The sequence below is a fragment of the Myotis daubentonii genome, chromosome 1 (genome assembly GCF_963259705.1).
Source record: "Myotis daubentonii chromosome 1, mMyoDau2.1, whole genome shotgun sequence".
Taxonomy (NCBI): Eukaryota; Metazoa; Chordata; class Mammalia; order Chiroptera; family Vespertilionidae; genus Myotis; species Myotis daubentonii.
Window position 1 is genome coordinate 209,437,219 of NC_081840.1, and position 20,738 is coordinate 209,457,956.

Consider the following 20,738-nt stretch of genomic DNA (forward strand, 5'->3'; position numbering starts at 1 on the left):
TTATTTTTTTAAATTTTTTTTAAGTAACATATTTTGCTCAACAGCTTTTATTTTCCTTATTTTTATTGATCTCAGAAAGAGGGAGAGGGAGAGAGAGAGAGAGAGAAACATTAATGATGAGAGAGAATCATTGATTGGCTGCCCTCTGCACATCCCCCACTGAGGATCGAGCCTGCAACCCAGACATGTGCCCTTGACTGGAATCAAACCTGGGACCCTTCAATCTGCAAGTCGACGCTCTATCCACTGAGCCAAACCAGCTAGGGCAGAAGGAATTGTTTTAAAATTGTAAGAGGAACCTGTTTATAAATTGAAATGCTACATAAAAATTGATGTAGAAATCAGATAACAGTAGAACTGTTCTGATTTGAAGAAGGGAGAGAGACATAGGAAACCCAGAACCTGGCCTGTTTTAACCTCCCACTTATTCTCTCCTCACAGACTGACACACCACCAGAGAAACTTAGAATTCGTGAAACATAATTTGAAAATACATCAAGAAGTTCTCAAACTCTTTGTTTTCAGGACTCCTTTAAACATTTAAAATTTGAAGACACCAAAAGTTTTTTCATGTTGATTTATATCTATTGGTATTTACCCTATTAGAAATGAAAACTGAAAAATTATGAAAAATACATTATTTTCTTAAAAATGACTAATAATTACATGTTAACATAAGTAACATTTTAATGAAAAATTACTATATTGCCAAATAAAAAATTAGTAAGATTGGGATTGCTTGACTTTTTAAAAATCCTCACCCAAGGATATTATTTTTCATTGACTTTCAGAGAGAGTGGAAGAGAGAGAAAGGGAAGAGAGACAGGGAAACATTGATGTGAGGGAGACACATTGATTGGTTGCCTCCTGTGCACCCCGACTGGGGCTGGGAAGGAACCTGCAACCTAGGTACATACCCTTGACCGGGAATTGAACCTGTGGCCCTTTGAATGCTCTACCCAGTGAGCACACCAGCCAGGTCGTGCTTGACAGTTTTGTAAATCTAAAAGTCTGCATTCAATATATTACAATGCCAATGAGCCTCTAGCAAATTCCAATATGTTAGTAACAGAATGAGGGTGAATAAAGCAAGTAACATTAGTTTTATATTTTTATTTTATTGATTTTTTACAGAGAGGAGGGAGAAGGATAGAGAGTTAGAAACATCGATGAGAGAGAAACATCAATCAGCTGCCTCCTGCACACTCCCTACTGAGGATGTGCCTGCAACCAAGGTACATGCTCTTGACCGGAATTGAACCTGGGACCTTTCAGTCCGCAGGCCAAAGCTCTATCCACTGAGCCAAACCAGTTAGGGCTAGTTTTATCTTGAAAATGTTTTGACCCCCCTGGATCCCTTAAAAGGGTCTCAAAGACTGTCAGTGCGTCTTGAGAATGGCTATCCTAGATCCAAAGGTCCATTCTAGCTAATATTGATATTCTGATTTAATTTCTGAGATTTTACTGATTGCTGTGAAGATTGTGATGATTATCAAAATACTAACAAAGACTGTAAAGTGAATAATAGGTAGAAAAATGTTGAATTCATAAGTAGGGGAAGAATAAAAAAGTACATTATTTTATTTTTTATTAGAAAACCAATTGTAATAGGTAACAAATCTACATGCCAAGTTAAAAGTGATACCCCCTATTATAGTATAACTCACATGCATTGCAATTATTTATGTGTTCATGTCTCCTACTAGCCTGTGAGTTTGGAAGAAGGAATTGGGCCTTGATTCATTTTGCATCTTTGGTCTCTAGGATAATGTCTAATGCACTAAATATTTGATGGGTGATAGAATTTAACTGCATAGAATGTACAACGCCTACATATACTATCATACTTTATACAATTCACAGCAAATTATTTTATTTAGTCAACATTCAACAGCTTTTTAAAAGTCATCATGATCCTATCAAGAAAACGATCATCTATGCGGTATTTTAAGGTCTTTATAACCTAATGGATCTCCTCATGATGTATCTAAAAATGCTTTGACTTCTAGTACAGATTGTTACCTGATGTAATTCTTTTTTTAAAATATATTTTTATTGATTTCAAAGAGGCAGGGATGGGGAGTGATAGAAACATCAATCATTGATTGGCTACCTCCTGCACGCCCCCTACTGGGGATCGAGCCCACCACCCAGGCATGTGCCCTTGACCGGAATGGAATCGGGGCGGCACTCTATCCACTGAGCCAAACCGGCTAGGGCCCCTGATGTAATTCTCAATGAGGGAAACCAAATGTCATGACTGCCTTTATTTGAGGTTGACATGCCCGTGGGGTGGGGAAAGAGAAACAGAACTGCCTTCCACATTAAACGTGGGCAGGCTCCATATGTTAATTTCACCCTCCCCCATGCACGGGACTTACATGTGCCATATTCTGCTAAGTCTCATGCACAGACACCCCAGATCCTGCGTTTGGCAGGAGCTTCAACTCTAGAAAACATCTCTGAAGGGCGTGGGTGTCCCGCTTCTCCTCCCAAGGGATCGGGGCGGGGGCACCAAGCGGTCCAGTCACGACAGGACTCAGCATCCTCCAGACGTCAGGCATCTCCTTCCCAGAAGCGGCGGGTCCGACCGGATCTGACTCAACCTTAGGCCGCAAGCCCGCAGGGTGAGGCGGCCCCAGGGGCCTGGAGGGCGTGGGAGGGGAGTCAGCCGCCGGCCCCGTCTGACCCGCTGTCTAGCGGGCCAAAGACAAGGCCGGCCCTCCGGGCTCCTGGGGAGACCGGAAGGGGGGCCCGGACCTTCCGGTCCCCTCGGGCTGCCGCGGGACCAGTCTCTCCACTCGTAGCCCCGGAGCATGGCGGACCTGGTGCGCATGCGGCAGCACCTCGGCGCGGACAGTTAGCCAGCACCCGGTGACCGGGAGGGAAGCGGGACGCGACCGTGGTCCCAGTGCCTCTGACAACCAAGGCGGGGACGCGCCAGGGCCCCAGCCCCGCTTAGAGGACCGCTGCGCGCGCAGCTCCGCCCAGAGGTGTTCGCGGCAGGGGCGGGGCCGCCTACCTGGACAGAGCGGATTGGCCCAGGCTCGACCGGGGCGTGGCCTGATCCTCCCAGCCGCGACTGGCCCCGCCCCGCCCCTGGACCCCGCAGGAAATAGGGGCGGGCCCCCGGGCCTGGTGTGGCGGGAGGAGGAGCAGGCTTGCGGCGGAGAGAGGAGTCCAGGAGGGCCTGGCAACTGGGGAATGAAGCCTCCGCCTTCTCGGGCAGAAGCCTTTAAATACGGGCCCAGGCCCGGGACTCTCGTTGCAGTGAGAGGAGACCTGGCGGAGCGGCTGCAGTGCGGCCCGGAGGGAGGAGTTGTCCGCGCCGCGGGGACAGGAGCGGAAGCCGCGCTCGGTGCTTGGAAGTGGGTAAGCACCTTTCCCGGGATGGTTCGCCGCCCCGTCGGGATGCTCCGGGGTCCCGGCGGCGTGTGCAGGGAGCGGGGTGGGGGTGTGCGCGCTGCTCCAGGTCCCTCCCAGCGCTCAGTCCCGGGCTTTCTGTCTCCAGACCCCGGTCTCCTCCTCTAGGCTCTGGGCGGGAATCGCCTTTTGGGTCTGCTGCCCTGGGGATGGTATTGCTTGGGCTTTTTATCCCAGACTCGCGAGTCTTCCCGTCGCATCTCTGTCTGCTTTTTCTCACTTTCTGAGTTGAAATAAAGGAGATTTCCCCGGCCGCTCAGAAAGCCGAACGCCCCCCGAAGGAAGCGGTCCTCTGCTTAGGGATCCCATTTTGGCCTCAGAATCACGCCTGGTCTTTTGTTTGTGTGAAGTCTGCTTACCGGGGGGCTGCTGCTTTCTTCACTCTATTGGCTCTTCTTAAGAAACCAACGAGAATACGAAGCCAGAAAGCCCCTTTGAGGGCGAAATCCGAAGGCATTCTATTGTGGCATCTGTATGGGCTGTCCTGGAATGCATTGTTGCCGCTACACCATATACATGGTTTTTATTTCATGTCAGGGGAGGCCTGTCGTGGGTGCTCTAGGAGATCATGTTTGCGTGAGACCTTGGTTAATTATACCTCTTCTATAGGAAGGTAATTGAGTAGGGTTGAGAATTCTGGAATCGAGAAAAGAGGGATTCACTGGTAGGGAGCTTTTTATGGATATATGTACAGAGGAGGGCTGTCCATTGACTGCCCTCAAAGACACAGTGAGTCTTTGAGTTTCTTCAAGTCCCCTAAGAAATAGAGAACAGTAGTCCGGTCTGTTTCTTCAGGGGGGTTCTGCAAATGAAAGAGCTTACTGTCTGCTCTGAGATGTGCTTGTTAGTACCCAGCAGCTAGTTAAAGGTAAGTGGTAGACAGTCCTGATTGGGAGGATCCCACTTCTTCTCTGACCGCTGTACTTCTTTCTCTAACATAACATCTACAGCTAAGCCCTAACCGGTTTGGCTCAGTGGATAGAACGTCGACATGCGGACTGAAGGGTCCCAGGTTCGATTCCGGCCAAGGGCATGTACCTTGGTTGCAGGCATATCCCCAGTTAGGGGTGTGCAGGAGGCAGCTGATCGATGTTTCTCTCTCATGGATGTTTATGTTTCTCTCTCATCGATGTTTCTAACTCTCTATCCCTCTCCCTTCCTCTCTGTAAAAAAATCAATAAAATATATATTTTAAAAAAATCTACAGCTAAGAAGCATATTCCATCCAGTCTCTCACTATTTCCACAGCTAAAGAAACCCTTTAGATTTAACATTAGCACTCTCTCACTGATTAGTACTTTTCCTGGGTCAGGCATCTGTTAGGATATAACTTTTGAAAATGACTAAAATGATTTGTGAAGTTGATATATCCAGCTATAGTCAGTCCATTGCTTTGCGCAGAATATATGAAGAGGGGGGGCGGGGGGGATTGTATTTAGTTTAGATTATGATAGGACCTTCCCTATCTGTTAGCCACATATTCTAGGTAGAAATATTGACCTCAATTTGTAAAATTTTAAATGAAGAGTGTTTTTGGAATCGCCTGGTTTGTTGTGACTTTCCCAAAATACAGAGGTAAAAAACTCATTTCAAACTGACTTATAAAGCAAACATGCCCATTTCCCTGACAGCCCAGTAGGGACGGTCAGAAGGTACATAAAAGTAGAAGTAGGAAATGGAATCAGAAGACATCTGTGTTGGGGAAAGTATATAGCTAACACTGTATCCATATTAAAGCGTATTGAAAATTTTATTGACATTTCCAAAGATAATTTATTTGGATTTACTTCTGTAATTTTCCCGCTGTCGTTTACAGCCATACTTCTTATGAAATAGCAATGCAGGGACCCCAGAAACATAATGTAATTCTATAATACAGGTCCACCTGCTATCAGTCGTTTACTCCATCTGTTGTACATGAGACAAGCTGAATACAGCTTTGCAATCAAGGTAGTTAAGAAATAACTGGGAAGACATACTGAAGTTCTATCTAAAGAGGAGAAGATAGGGTTCTGGGCAGTCTCTGCAAAAATACTATGATCAGCCATCTAAGCTAAAGATATTAAAATAATAGTCTTCATTTATAAAGGTAGACCCTCATGGAGAGTTACTCATTCATTCAATTAATATATATTGAGAGCCTACTGTTCTAGGTATTGAGGCGAATAGCAACAGATAAGCACTGGGAATAGCTTATTAAACTATGAACTTCTTGAGCTCAAGTTGCCTCATGAACACATTCAATCCATGTTTTTATTATTATTATTATTATTTGATTTTATTAGCATTTATTTTATGCTGAATTTACTCCCCGGCCATAATTTTTTGTTTCTTCTGGGTTATCTTTTTCTTCTGTGCAACCTCCTCTTCTCGTTTAGGAACACTCTGCTCTTTTTCAGTAGGATCATCTCCATGTGGCAGGGAGAGCTCCTGTGTGGGTTAATCTGCCCATGAGATCTGTAAGTTCTGTGCTGCATTTTAGGAACTTCGTTCACCTGGATGTGCTCAATGACCAGAGAATCTACATCTAAACCCTCAAGTTCAGCATTACCGTCTGCATTTTTAAGCATGTGCAGCCAGCACCTGTTTTGCTTGAGATTGAAGGCATAGGATTCCCTATTAACCTCTGAACTATGGGATTAAGTGGTAACCCAAAGAAATCCTCTGGTCCAAAAATACTTTGAGATGACACTTTTTACGTATTCTAGATTTATTGGTTTTACTTAGAGAGAGAGGTTGGCTAGCTGTCCAGTAAGGGTGTTACAGTGTAGTAGTTCTTCAGGTTCATTACAGTTCAGGACTTGATCTTCAGCCTTTCATATCTGGAAGGTAGTACCACCCCCCCACCTCCATGAACCCAAAGTTAATGAGGCTTTAAATGTTAACTTATGATGATTAAGCTCATAAGAGACTGATGAATAAACTAGAATAGAACTTTGCTATCACAGTAGAGAAATTTTATTCCAGTGCCTAGAATACTTGTGTCTCAAATCCAGGCCATCACTTTCTAGTATTATGGTTCCTGGAAATATGAATTCGTATGGCAGCATGGAATCAGAACAAAGAATCTTGGGGGAATATGCCATCCAAGCATTGGGAAAGCCTGTTTTTGCCCTATTCTCTGGAATCAGAATACTTCTGACTTCCAGATTCTGTGTACTGTTATGTAGACAGGACTGAAATAAACAATGTCATTCTTGTTCTTAACTCCCTCTTTCCAGACTGATCATTCCCTTTGTGTTCCCCCCAACACACACACACACACCACCCCCTTTTTTTTGTGTAATTATTAGATTTTAGCTACATCAATGCCATTGATTCTTAGGTTACTTTCGCCATGTTACCTTAAGTTATTAAGTTGTAGTCCCATGGATTGTTATGGCCATGCTTTCCTGAGAGAGGCATTCAAGACCCACTTTCAATTCATTTCCATTCTAGGAGACAATTATTGCTGCTCACTACTTCTTAACATCCACTTTTTTTGTCCAGCGAGGCAGATCTCACTTCTTTGGACTCATTTCTCTCTGTAAGTCCTTATTTATTCTCTTCTTCTCATCTGGAATGTCCTCTCCCACTAATCTATACTTTTTATATCCTACTCATTCTTTAGGTCAAGCTTAGATTTTACATTTGCCTTGATGTAGATGCCTTATTATTTTGACTTTCCCCCCGCCATAGACTTTAACACTCATTTTGTCATTTATTGTTTATACTGCCTTGTATAATTTAGCCATGTTATCTGGGTGCAACTAGCAACTTTTCAACTTTTCAGTCAGCTTAAAAGTCATTTTCTCAGAGAGTCCTTCCTTAACTACCCTATCTAATGTAGTCCTTTCTCCACAGACAGCTTTTCCCTCCCGCCCTGTCTCCTACATGATTATTTCCTTTATATGGAACTAGAGGCCCAGTGCATGAATTTGTGCACCTGTAAGGTCCCTCAGCCTGGCCTGCGGGATCAGGCCGAAACTGGCTCTCCGACATCCCCCAAGTGGTCCTGGATTGCGAGTGGGTGCAGGCCGGGCCGACGGACCCCACCGGTGCATGATCGGGGCTGGGGAGGGACGCGGGAGGTTGGCCAGCTGGGGAGGGACCAGGGGAGGGCTCCAGGGTGTGTGCAGCCTGACTCACTCAGTCCTGATCGGTAGGACCCCAGCAGCAAGCTAACCTACCGATCAGAGCATCTGCCCCCCTGGTAGTCAGTGCACATCATAGCGAGCTGGTGAGAAGCCTTAGCATATCATTCGCATATTATGCTTTGATTGGTTGACCAGACGACCAGACACTTAGCATATTAGGCTTTTATTATATAGGATGTGTCACAACTGCCATTATTTTGTCTGTGTGCTCTCCTAGAATATAGCCATATGAAGGTAGGAACTGTATCTTTCTTTTTTTTAAAAAATATTTTATTGATTTTTTACAGAGAGGAAGGGAAAGGGATAGAGAGTTAGAAACATCGATCAACTGCATCCTGCACACTCCCCACTGGGGATGTGCCCGCAACCAAGGTACATGCCCTTGACCGGAATCGAACCTGGGACCCTTCAGTCCGCAGGCCGACGCTCTATCCACTGAGCCAAACCGGTTAGGGCAGAACTGTAGCTTTCATGTTCACTACTAGTATTATGTATCCATAGTACATAGACCAGTAGTGGTTGTTACATAGTAGGGTGTTTAATGTCTTTCAATTGAATCATTCCCTAGAATAAATTGTTAAATACCAGAGTGTCAGTTCCTGTATCCCTCTATGGCCAAATTCTCTGCTATGCCTACACAGTAGACCCTTACATTGGAAATACTAATTTTTCATGAAGATGAAAATGGGAATAGGCCTGAACTAAGTTGAAGCAATTTTTAAAAAATATATTTTTTTATTGATTTCAGAGAGGAAGGGAGAAGGAGAGAGAGAGAGAAACATCAATGATGAGAGAGACTCATTGATCGGCTGCCTCTTGCAAACTCCCTACTGATGATGGAGCCCACAATCCGAGCATGTGTGCCCTTGACCGGAATCGAACCTGGGACCCTTCAGTCTGCAGGCTGACGCTCTATCCACTGAGCAAAACCAGCTAGGGCTTGAAGCAATTTTTTTGAAAACAGATGCTGAGCCTTTTCTGTTGTAGAGGTAGGAAGAGCAGCAGCGAATGCTGGAGACACATTTTTGGTAAACCTGCTCCAGAATCAGAAGGCCCGTTCTCACAGGTGGGAGCTTTAGCCAGTTAGCTACCCCAATGCAGTCTTTTCCTCCCATGTAGTTTTTCTTTCTCCTGGTGTATAGGACACTTGAGGCATGGACAATGGTAAAGAGCAGAACTGAAAAGTAGAAGGGTGAAGAAATGAAAGATGGATGGTTGCCAAAAGTAAATTTTGAATTTTTGCTGAGGTGAATCTTGTAATCCTAAATGTTTAATAAGAATATCAATTAAAATATTTTTAATTGATTTCAGAGAGGAAGGAAGAGGGAGAGAGAGAACTAGAAACATCGGTGATGATAGAGAATCATTGATTGGCTGCTTCCTGCACACCCCACTCTGGGGATCAGCCCACAACCCAGCATGTGCCCTGCCCAAGAATCGAACCATGACCTCCTGGCTCATAGATCAGTGCTCAACCACTGAGCCATGCCAGCTGGGCAAGAATATCATATTTTTATGGCTTCACATGATAGGAAACTAAGTGTTAATCCATTTAGATTATCAAGGAGAGAATCTACCAGATTTAGCATTGGTAAGTACATCCACACAATGGAATACAGTATGACTTTTTTTTAAAAGAGAGAGGAGAGGAAATGGATAGGACTTCAGAATGCACTAAGTGGAAAATAAAACAAATGTTGATAGTGCATATGGTATTCTGTCATTTGAATTTAGGAAGAAAAGATGATTAGAATTTACTATATATTTACTTGAGTTAAAAATACTGGAAGGATACACAAAATTCTAATAAAGGAGTTGCTTGTGGGAACAAAGTAGATAGGGATGGGGTAGTCATGAGACTTCTTAGAGTATATACAGTAGGCCCTCGGGTTACGTGGAGATCCGTTCCTACAGCGAGATGTAACTCGATTTTCGCCGTAAGTCGGAACCCACCTACGGAAGCACCTATGCCACTCACATGGAGCACACACACAGCAGTAATGAAGTGAAACAGTAAAAACAAATTTAAAAGAAATATAATTCCTGACCTTGTGGTAAATAAATAATAAAAAACATAAAGCACATATGTACATACGTCAAAATGACGGAACTTTTTTTTTTATAAATAAATGGGAGATGGCGACATAACCACAAAACGAGGTATGTCGAGTTCGACATAACCCGAGGACTGCCTGTACCTTGTTATATGGATTTAATTTTTGAACCATATGAATGCATTACCTATTCAAAACAAAAAACAAATTTAAAAAATATCTTTGTATGTATATCACTAAGAGTATTGCTTTCTGCTCATATTTATTGTTTTACTAAAATTCTGTTTCTTTATACACTTTTAAAAAGTCATTAGAGATTAGACTCTATGACAGTGGTTCTCAACCTTGGCTGCACATTAGAATCACCTGGGAATCTTTTTAAAATCCTGATATCTGGACCTCATCCTCCGGAAATCTATTTCTTTGTTATGGGGTGGGGCCACAACATTAGAAACAAAGAAACAGAATATCCAGAGGATGAGGTCCAGAAATCAGGATTTTAAAAAGATTCCCAGGTGATTCTAATGTGCAGACAAGGTTGAGGACCACTGCTCTATGAGTTGATATCTGCTAATTATGACCACTGACGATCAATTTATAAGCCAGGGTTAATTGTTAATAATACAAACCAGGATGCTTTTATGGTTTGGTCAGCTCATTCGTTTCCAGTAGGGAACTCTACCCAGAGAACCAGTGAAGATTAGGGATATATTTGGCAGGCATTGTAATGAGATCAGCCTTCTCTGATCCATGTAGGAATATACTAAAAAGTTACTGAATTCTCTGATTATCATTTTTCTTTACTTTGGAATCCATGAGTTAGATGTCTGCATTCTTGACAAGGAGTAAAATTCTGAGAATTTTATCAGTTTGATAGTTTTTGTTCTCACTATAATGAATAAACTGACATTCTTATATATAAATTAGTCTTTTGTAATTTTGATTAGTGTAAATCAATTTAACAAATGGTTTTTGAAAATCAGTCAAGCCCTTGCCGGTGTTATAGTGGTTAGAGCAGGGGTGGGCAAACTTTTTGACTCGAGGGCCACAATGGGTTCTTAAACTGGACCGGAGGGCCGGAACAAAAGCATGGATGGAGTGTTTGTGTGAACTAATATAAATTCAAAGTAAACATCATTACATAAAAGGGTACGGTCTTTTTTTTTTTTTTTTTAGTTTTATTCATTTCAAACGGGCCAGATCCGGCCCTCGGGGCCGTAGTTTGCCCACGGCTGGGTTAGAGCATCAGCCTGTGCACGGAAGGGTTGTTGGTTCAATTCCTGGTGGTCAAGGGCAGATTCGATCCTCGGCCCATTGGGGCATATGTGGTAGGCAACCAATCGATGTGTCTTTCTCACATCGATGTTTCTCTCTCTCTCTCTCTCTCTCTCTCCCCCTCTCTCTCCCCCTCTCCCTCTCCCTCTCCCTCTCCCTCCCTCCCTCCCTCTCTTCTACTCAATCTAAAAAGCAATGGAAAAAATATCCTCGGGTGAGGATTAAAAAAAAACACCTGTGTTAACAGCTTTGGTTACTACAGAAATTTCTTTCTTTTAACTACCTCATGGTTTCTGATTAAATTTGAAATTGAGTTTAAGATCATCGTCAAATACCTAAAAGTAAACTGAAGCCAAACTGGGTAGAGAGTATAATCTCAGAGGCCAATAATTCTGGACGGCAGAACTAATCTTACTATCACTGTGTTTGTCTAAACCGGTCTCAAGGCCGACCTTTGTATACCAGCATTTATTTAAGCAGGAATTGCACTGGTATTTCACCCTTGAACTTTACCTCCGCAATCAAAGTTGTTCTAGTGTATTAAGAGGCCTAAGTAAGGTTTTATTTTGCTTCTTGAGTTTCTAAATATTGGGTCATTATAATCTTTGTGGCTCTTCTCCAGTATTACCAGTTATTGTAATTTTTTCCTTATGTTTCATACTAGTGCAGCTGAGAACAGGTTTGGTCATCCAAGTGGAATGTTATTTTTTATCACTATTTTCATAATTCTTAATGAGTGTGAATGTAGGAAATCTTTCCAGATATGGCACCTTGACAATTTTTATTGTGTGATGAATAAGCAAAGTTATTTCAAATTTTCTGTTTTCAATAGTAGAACAGTCTCACTGTTTCTCTTCTAGTACAGTCATGTTTGAAATTAAGAAGATCTGTTGCATCGGTGCGGGCTATGTTGGAGGACCCACGTGTAGTGTCATAGCTCAGATGTGCCCTGAAATCAAGGTAACGGTTGTTGATGTCAATGAATCAAGAATCAATGCATGGAACTCTCCTACGCTGCCTATTTATGAGGTAAACCATATTGTACAACTCTTTGTTCTTATGTTCTTTGTTTTCTTACTGGTTTTGTGAAATAACTTACTATTGATGTAAAAAATCTATGATCGAAACTGATAGGAAATTAAATTAAAAAATTTAGATATACAGTGTTGTGGACATTATAATTACAATTATGTCAAGTATGACCAGGAAAATGACTGGAAAGAAGTAAATTAGAATATTAATAATGGTTGTATTAGTGCAGTGAGTTTATGGGTAATTTTTTTCGCTACTTTCTAATTTTACTATGGCTACCATAACATAATAGTAAAATTAAAAAGTGGTATTCAGGAAATACAAAACTATGGATGTTTATAATATTAATTCATATATGTCTGTTACAGTTCTCGGATTATTGTACTTATATCAGGTAAATCTTGGATTGGTAAATGGTGCCTTTCATATTTAGTGTTTAGTATCACAAGTTTGTTTAATTAGAATTTCAAAATTTCTGAATTTAGAGAATTTATAGTTAAGAAAATATGCTTTTAACTATTTTATTAAGCTCTCTGCATCCCTTTTTAAAAATTATTTCATTCTAAATGAATTCATGATAATGATTTTGAAGCCCAACAGGGAAGCGTTTGAAAATTTGATGGTAGCATTTTCTATTCAGTATTTTTATATATAAATACTGGGGGAACAATAAAGAAAAAATGGCAATAAATATGTACCTATCAGTAACCACTTTAAATATCAATGGCTTAAATGCTTCAATCAAAAGACATACGGTAGTTAAATGGATAAGAAAACAAGACTCATATATAATGCTGTCTGTAAGAGACCCACCTCAGAACTAAAGACATACACAGACTAAAAGCAAAGGGCTGGAAAAAGATATATGTTTTTTTTATTTCTTGATTTTATTTCATTCATTTATTTATTTATTCATTTATTTAGTTATTGCGGGAGGCCGGGACCAACGATCACCAGCTGCCCAAGTACCAAAAAACTATGTTTCTGAAGTCTCTTGATGTCGATTCCGCACGTAGAGCAATCAAGCTGCTCTATGTGTGCCACTCACGACAGAAGCCCTTTTTTTATTATTTCTTGATTTTAGAGAGAGGCAGGGAGAGAGAGAGGAAAAAGAGAGAGAAACATCAATTTGTTATTCTACTAATTTATGCACTCATTGGTTGCTTCTTGTATGTGCCCTGACCAGGGACTGGGATTGGACCTGCAACCTTGGCATATCGGGATGATACTATAACCAACTGAGCTACCTAGCCAGGGCAGAAAAAGATATTTCATGCAAATGAACAATACTTATATCAGACAAAATGAACTTTATAATGAAGACTATAATAAGAGACAAAGAAAGACATTATATAATGATAAAGGGATTAATCGAACAAGAGGATATAACCATTGTAAACATTTATGTCCCCAACATAGAAGCACCTAATTATATAAAGCAAATCATGATTGTAGGTATAGGAGGAAATGCCATAGAGAAGCAATGAAGAATTTCAGAGAAGGTAAACCAAATACCAGAAGAGTTTTTTTGTTTTGTTTTTTAATTTTTATTGATTTCAGAGAGGAAGGTAGAGGGAGAGAGAGATAGAAACATCAGTGACCATTGATCGGCTGCCTCCTGCACGCCCCCTACTGGGGACCGAGCCTGCAACCCAGGCATGTGCCCCGACCAGAATCGAACCCGGGACCCTTCAGGCTGCAGGCCAACACTCTGTCCACTGAGCCAAACCAGCCAGGGCAAACCAGAAGAGTTTTAATAGTGCAGATGCCATAGAGATGCATGTCTTGGTTATGAGTGACTAACACAGTGAAGAGCACATAGTAAGTGTTCAATAAATGTTTGCTGAATCAATTGGTAAGCTATCAACTATAACAAATGCAGGAGAAATAAGGGCTGAGACATGTTCATTAAATTTTGTATGATGGAGGGGATTATAACTTTTGCAAGAATAATTACAAATGACAGGAGCTTGAGGGTGAAAGTGTAGAAAAGAAAAGTAAGACTCTAATTTAGAAGGGGGTGGTCACTGAAGAGGGGCACAGGGTAAATGCAATGATTTTATTTATATTTGATGATTGAGCACGTTAACAAACTAAAGTAGACAAATCACATAGAGAAGGAATAGTCAAAAGCGTAAGAAGAAAGGGCTAATTGAGGGAATAATGTAGACAGAGCAGAAGGATGGGATCAAAAGCACAAATGGAGGGATTAGCCTTAAAAATTGCTTCTTGGAGACTGAAGGGAAGCAAACAAGGATGGAGAAACATATAGACCAGTGATGGTGAACCTATTGTGCTCGGCGTGTCAGCATTTTGAAAAACCCTAACTTAACTCTGGTGCCGTGTCACATAAAGAAATTTTTTGATATTTGCAACCATAGTAAAACAAAGATTTATATTTTTGATATTTATTTTATATATTTAAATGCCATTTAACAAAGAAAAATCAACCAAAAAAATGAGTCCGCGTGTCAGAGGTTCGCCATCACTGATATAGACAGTTTTGCTGGTGAGGACCTGAAATAAAGATGACTGACATTGGTAATCTTAATTGTCTGGAATTGAGAGGTAAAATATTCTGAAGAAGATAAAAGGGATAGTGTTGGGTCAAGGATTGTGAATAGTAAAGAGCAGTACAGATGCTCCTCGTTTTATGAATGGGGTTACATCCAGGTAAACCCTTTATAAGTTAGAACTTTTGTAAATCGAAAATGCATTTAATATACCTAATCTACTGAACACCATAACTTAGCAAAGCCCAATTTAAACGTGTTCAGAACACTTACATTAGCTTATAGTTGGACCGTTATCTCGAGTTCTATCTCAAGAGCAATTGCCTTCCTTTTCTCACCAGAAACAATAAACACAGATGTTTTGTAGACTTGATGGGATGCAAAACACAATATCCAAAAAACACTGGTGAACACGTTACACTGTAGAGTATCTCTCATGGTCACTGCTGCTGAAAAGTGTATTGCTACCCTGGGAAGACATCAAAATTCGAAGCACAGTTTCTACTGAATTCATATCGCTTTTGCATCATTGTTCAGTCAAAAAGTTGTAAGGTGAAGTCCTGGCCAGGTAGCTCTCTTGGTCAGAGCATTGTACCGAAAAGCCAAGGTTGCGTGTTTGAACCCTGGTCAGGGCGCATACAAAAATCAACCAATGAGTGCATAAATAAGTGGAACAACAAATCAGTGTTTCTCTCTCTCTTTCTCTCTCTCTCTAAAAAAAAGATTTATCAGGCCACAATGAAAACCCAACGAAATATACTTAAAGCCCAGGAGTTTAAGTTTACTGTGGCTTATAGGCTTATATTTTATGGGTCAAAACTATATTAATAAACAAGTAGTCATTTTTTATTCCATGAGAAATAGTAATGATTTCTAATGTAAAATGTGGTACTGAGTTACTTAAGTTTTTACTCAGAAAATAATGTGGTAGATACTGTTAATATTTAGCAATTAAAACATTCTGTTTTGTGTTACCATATTTATTGAATAGTCTGCCTTTTTCGTTAACATTGTTCATCAAAATAATTTAATAACTACATTTTAAATTTAATGTTTTATTGATTCTGTAATTTGATAAAGATAATAACTACTTTTTATTTTTATTTTTATTGATTTCAGAGAGGAAGGAAGAAGGAAAGAGAGAGAGAGAAACATCAATGATGAGAGAATCATTGACCAGCTGCCTCCTGCACACCCCCTACTGGGGATGGAGCCCACAACCCAGGCATGTGCCCTTGACTAGAATTGAACCCAGGACCCTTCATTCTGCAGGCCTACGCTCTATCCACTGAGCCAAACCAGCTAAGGCATTAATAACTACTTTTTTTTTTTTTTAAATATATTTTATTGATTTTTCACAGAGAGGAAGGGAGAGAGATAGAAAGTCAGAAACATCGATGAGAGAGAAATATCGATCAGCTGCCTCCTGCACATCTCCCACCGGGGATGTGCTTGCAACCCTGGTACATGCCCTTGACCGGAATCGAACCTGGGATCCTTCAGTCCGCAGGCCGACGCTCTATCCACTGAGCCAAACTGGTTTCGGCTAATAACTACTTTTTAAAAAACAAAATGAATAATTTGCTTTTCTTTTTCTGAGTAAAATTAAAGATAATTTTATCCTGTGAAAGGATTTGAGTTTTTTTCATAAAAAGTATTATATAAATTCTAATTACTAATTATGATAATTACATAATGACTCTAGTAAGAGGTAGAACCTATATTATTAATTGCTTCTGCATCACTTCTGCAGATCTACAAATATCCCATTGGTTTTAGCAGAGTAATGTAGTTGTTAATTTTGAGGTCTTATTGAAGCTTAGTATAAATTCTGCATTGCCTTAGCTGGTTTGGCTTAGTGGGTAGACCGAAGGGGCGCGAGTTCCGTTCTGGTCAAGGTCACATACCTCGGTTGCTTACTCAATCCCCGGCCCCAGTCGGGAGGCAACCAATCACTGTGTCTCTCTCACATGGATACTTCTCTCTCTCTGTCTCTCCTCCTTCCTTCTACTCTGTCTAAAAAAATCAATGTAAAAATATTCTTGGGTGAGGATTAACAAATAAACAAACAAAAAGCCCTGGCCCATGTAGCTCAATTGGTTGAGCATCATCCTATGCACTGAAAGGTCGGTCGCTAGTTTGATTCCTGGTCAGGGCACATACCCAGTTGCAGGTTCAGTCCTCAGTCTGGGTGTGTACCAGAGGCAACCGATCTATGTGTCTCTCTCACATTGATGTTTCTCTCTCTCTCTCTCTCCCTCCCACCCCCCGCCCATCCCTGCGTGGGTGTTTTGCCTTCCTCTCTCTCTAAAGTCAATTAAAAAAACATATTAAAGAAATTCTGCATTGCCCTAATTTTAAGTTAATTTAAATACAGTATTAGGAGATTGTACATAGGACTGAATTAAATTCCTCTGCAAAATCCCATAAACTTTTAGTCTGATTTTCCAGAATCTAGTCAAAATAACCAAAGAAACGTTACTGATTGATGACACTATATTTATGGTTGTTGTGGTTCATGTATTTTGCTGGTCCTAGTATATATTTTAGTCAAACTAATGGAAATTGAATTTACATTTAACACTTCCTCTAATTGCTTATTTTCAAAAGCCTCCGAACCATGAAGAAAAGTAAATTGCTTCTGGATATAACTCTAAACCTGAAGCCCTGAAGTGGCTTTTTACTTTGCTATATACGCAGATAGTTTTATAAACATCCATAATATTGTGGGCATTGTTTGAACCTCTGCCAAGAAAAGTAAGTGTCAGTGGTTTAGTCTTTTCCCCCCTCCTTTTTATTATGAAATTTTAAAATGTATTAAAAGCAGAGAGAATAGGGTAATAAATCCCCATATGCCCATCACCCTGTTTCAACAATTTATCAACATGGCCCAGTCCCCTCTCCCAAATACCACCTTCCTGTTTATTTATAATTTCATCTATACTTATTTCATTATGTATCTCTAAAAATAAATTTTTTTAAATATAAGCACATCACCATTATTACTGATAAAATTTTAAACAATTTCTTAATATCAAGAATTCTTATACATGTTCTTCCTCCCATAGTTAATTTGAATCAGAGTGCAAGTAAGATCCAGACATCCCAACATATTCGTGTCACCTAAGTGTCTTTCAAGACCACAGTATTTTAATCTCTTTCTCTCTCGGTTTTTCTCTTTAGTTTATTTATTGAAGAAACCAAGTTGTTTATCCTGTTGAAATTTTCAGTCTGGATTTTGCTTATTGGACTGGTCTGATCAGATTTAGTTCTGTTTGTTTTTTTTTGGAGGGGGGCAGGAATACTTGTTAGGTGGTGCAGCACAGCTTAATATTCTTAACATTATTAGATCTGTTAAATATGAGAAAAGTAACAATTCTCATTAGAAGTGTTTCTTACAGTATGACTTAGAAAAAATATATTAATGTATTTGTAAATAGTGACTTTCACAACCAGTTGTATGGCCTAAATTCTTGGGGTAAAAATCTATATTATATTCATAATGATAATGTGAAATCAAATGTTTGCTTGAACTCACAGAAGATATTGAATTTCCTGATAATTGTGTTGATACTCAAGAGTTAACTATTAACTCTTATGAAATAATCTGGCACATGGTAAACAATGACAAAGCATTAAAATAAGCTGCTGCTTTAATTGTGGGAGGTTTAATTTGCTTTATTGAATAATGTTAAATAATGTACACTTTATGGCTTGTGGTGTATGATCCTTGATTTTTGTACACAGGTGTTATTTGAGAGCGAGTCTAGACCTTTAACTTACAATATAAACTTCTGCTTCTTTAACACATGTAATTCTATACTCTTAAGTTATCTCATATAACTGGTAGATAGTATGTACAGCTCCTTTTCTTTTTTTCTTTTTAGCCAGGACTAAAAGAAGTGGTAGAAGCCTGTCGAGGAAAAAACCTATTTTTTTCTACCAATATTGATGATGCCATTAAAGAAGCTGATCTTGTATTTATTTCTGTAAGTATTTTCCTTTGCTGTGTGTGTTTTAATGTATTCTTGTCTATACAGATGTTTCATTTTATTTTAATAGTAAATGCAGTGTAGTAAGCCACAGCATTGCTTAGGATAGCATTATCCAGTTGAATTTTGGTTGTCACTGACTTTGTCCAACACCTTGCCAAACCCTATAATCATTTGGTCAAATACGTCATTAGATCATTTAACAAATAAATTCAGAGAAAGTTCTAGTTTGAGATCTAGAATTAGGAAGTGCTGGTAATGTGTGAGCACGTATGGTGATAGTATTTTATTTCATCATTTTCCCTCCCTCTGGTTGGTGGAGGTGAGGTAAAGAGAATCAGGTGAAGTTTGCTTGCAAACTTACAGGCATCTCCTAGCTAGATGAATTATGTTCCAAAACTCATTTTAAATTAATTTGGAACTTGGCATCTGTTGGTTAGGTTGTCAGGCTAGCCTACAGACACCTTCAGCTCATTTTTTGTAATTAAAAAAAAAATAGATTCAATGCTTGGGAGTAAACTCTGATAATCCAGTATTTGAACCAAGGTAACTTATTTCTTGCTGTCCTGGTAACCATCTACTCACATATTCTGTGTGTGCGGGTATAGTTATCACCAATTGGTGTCTGAGCTAGGATGTTATAGGACTCCAGACCGTTAGGGCCTTATAGAATAAAGGTGAAGCCAGTGGCGTGAGTTTTGACTGGGTCCCCTGAGATAAAGGGAAGAAATGTCATGAGGTCCATCTACCCTCTATGCATGTTGTTAATGACTATAGGTTAAAGAAAGGGTGTTTTCTGACTGGTGAGACAGAAGCAGTACTGTGAAGGTATGTGAACTCCAGAAAAAAAGTGGTAATGAAGCCAATCTCTCTCCCTTTCTGGCCTTTTTAATTACTTCAGAGCAATTGGTGCAGCTTCTATGACTCACCTACCCATCCTCTACTTAAGCTTGCAGGAGGGAAGCCATCTGATCATCTCCCATCTCTGGCATGTTTCGCCTTATCCATTAGCCAGCCATCATTTCCCTTCTTCCTCCATTGCACCGTGGCTTCATGACTACTTCTTTTCCTAAGTTGTTCTATACATATAAAGAACTTTTTCTTCCTGCTTTTCACTCCTCAACTCAATCCTCAAATTTTGATTTATTTTGGCTTGATTTCTTTATTTAGTCCTCCATTAGGTTATAAGCTTGTCAAGAGAAGAAAATTGGCGCTTCTTCCTCCTGGTTCAGAAATTATTCCTGATTAGAATTTTATAATTTTCAGTGTACTTCCATTTTTTTCTTCTTGTACTTTCATTTTTATCAGAATGTTATAAAACTCGTGTGTTAGATTTTCAAGAGTGTGTTATCCTGATGAGGTCATTGAGGCAAAGGCAGCCACACTTCCCCAAGGTTATATAATAGAACTAAGCCAAAACTAAATGCCTAGACTCTGAGCTCAGGATTTATTTTTCTTTCTGTTTGATAGTCTTTGTCTACGTAGTATTGTGTATGCTGAAAATGCTAAATGATTCTTAGCTTTAATGAGCCAAGAAGGTATTTGTGAATGATACTGTAAACATTTTTAAAAGCTATTGATAGTGGTCTATAAAGAAGGGTAGTAAGAAAGGAATTTAAAGACCATGATAATATATTACATACAATGAAGAGAGGAAAGAAGAGAAAATTTACATTTCATTTCAGATTGTGAAGTCCTTTAAGATAAGAACTGTTTCATTCATCTTTATAGCTCTAGCACTTTTTTTAGCTTGGAACTTGCCTGGCTTGGTGTCTGACACATTTATGGTAGTTCTCAACAGAAATTTATTGAATGAATTCTCCAGAAGCTTCAAGCTATTTCTTCTGGTGATTATATTTATAAAATGTATTGTTTTTGAGGAGCATATGAGTTTTAAAGTCAGGGTAACTTCCCACTTGACTAGCTAATTGATGGTCCATGGCCTATCTTGAAATCGCTGAGTATCTCACAGATAATCTGTTCTTAATCCCGGATACTTTTCACCAGGTGAACACTCCGACAAAAACCTTCGGAATGGGGAAGGGCCGTGCAGCAGATCTGAAGTACATTGAAGCCTGTGCTAGACGCATTGTACAAAACTCACATGGGTACAAAATTGTGACGGAGAAAAGCACGGTTCCTGTGAGGGCAGCAGAAAGTATTCGGCAAATATTTGATGCAAACACAAAACCCAACTTGAATCTACAGGTATAAAAAAGAGGAAGCATTAGAATCTGGTTTTTCATATGTAAATATTGATGTCTTAAATTTGTTCACAGTGAACTCTAGCTTAAAACTTCCTTTGCATTGGGA

At 39.9% G+C, this 20,738-nt stretch overlaps 1 protein-coding gene and 1 non-coding gene across 5 annotated transcripts in view; one reads left to right on the top strand and one right to left on the bottom strand.

Annotated features, from left to right (window-relative positions):
• The first annotated feature begins 3,109 nt into the window (after positions 1-3,109).
• UGDH (UDP-glucose 6-dehydrogenase) overlaps positions 3,110-20,738 on the top strand; it is a 29,203-nt gene continuing 11,574 nt past the window's right edge. Inside the window, exons 1-4 of one of the 4 annotated variants that reach the window (XM_059673152.1) lie at positions 3,113-3,368; positions 11,749-11,917; positions 18,321-18,422; positions 20,433-20,633. In XM_059673152.1, the coding sequence (XP_059529135.1) occupies positions 3,205-3,368; positions 11,749-11,917; positions 18,321-18,422; positions 20,433-20,633 (636 nt within the window). In that variant the 5' untranslated portion in view covers positions 3,113-3,204. Of the gene's footprint in view, positions 3,373-11,748; positions 11,918-18,320; positions 18,423-20,432; positions 20,634-20,738 lie in introns of all 4 variants that reach the window. The other 3 variants (XM_059673161.1, XM_059673171.1, XM_059673174.1) reach the window with 3 other exon arrangements.
• Positions 12,851-12,984, bottom strand: LOC132224999 (U11 spliceosomal RNA). Its single transcript, XR_009450783.1, has one exon. It is a non-coding gene; the product is annotated as a U11 spliceosomal RNA (small nuclear RNA).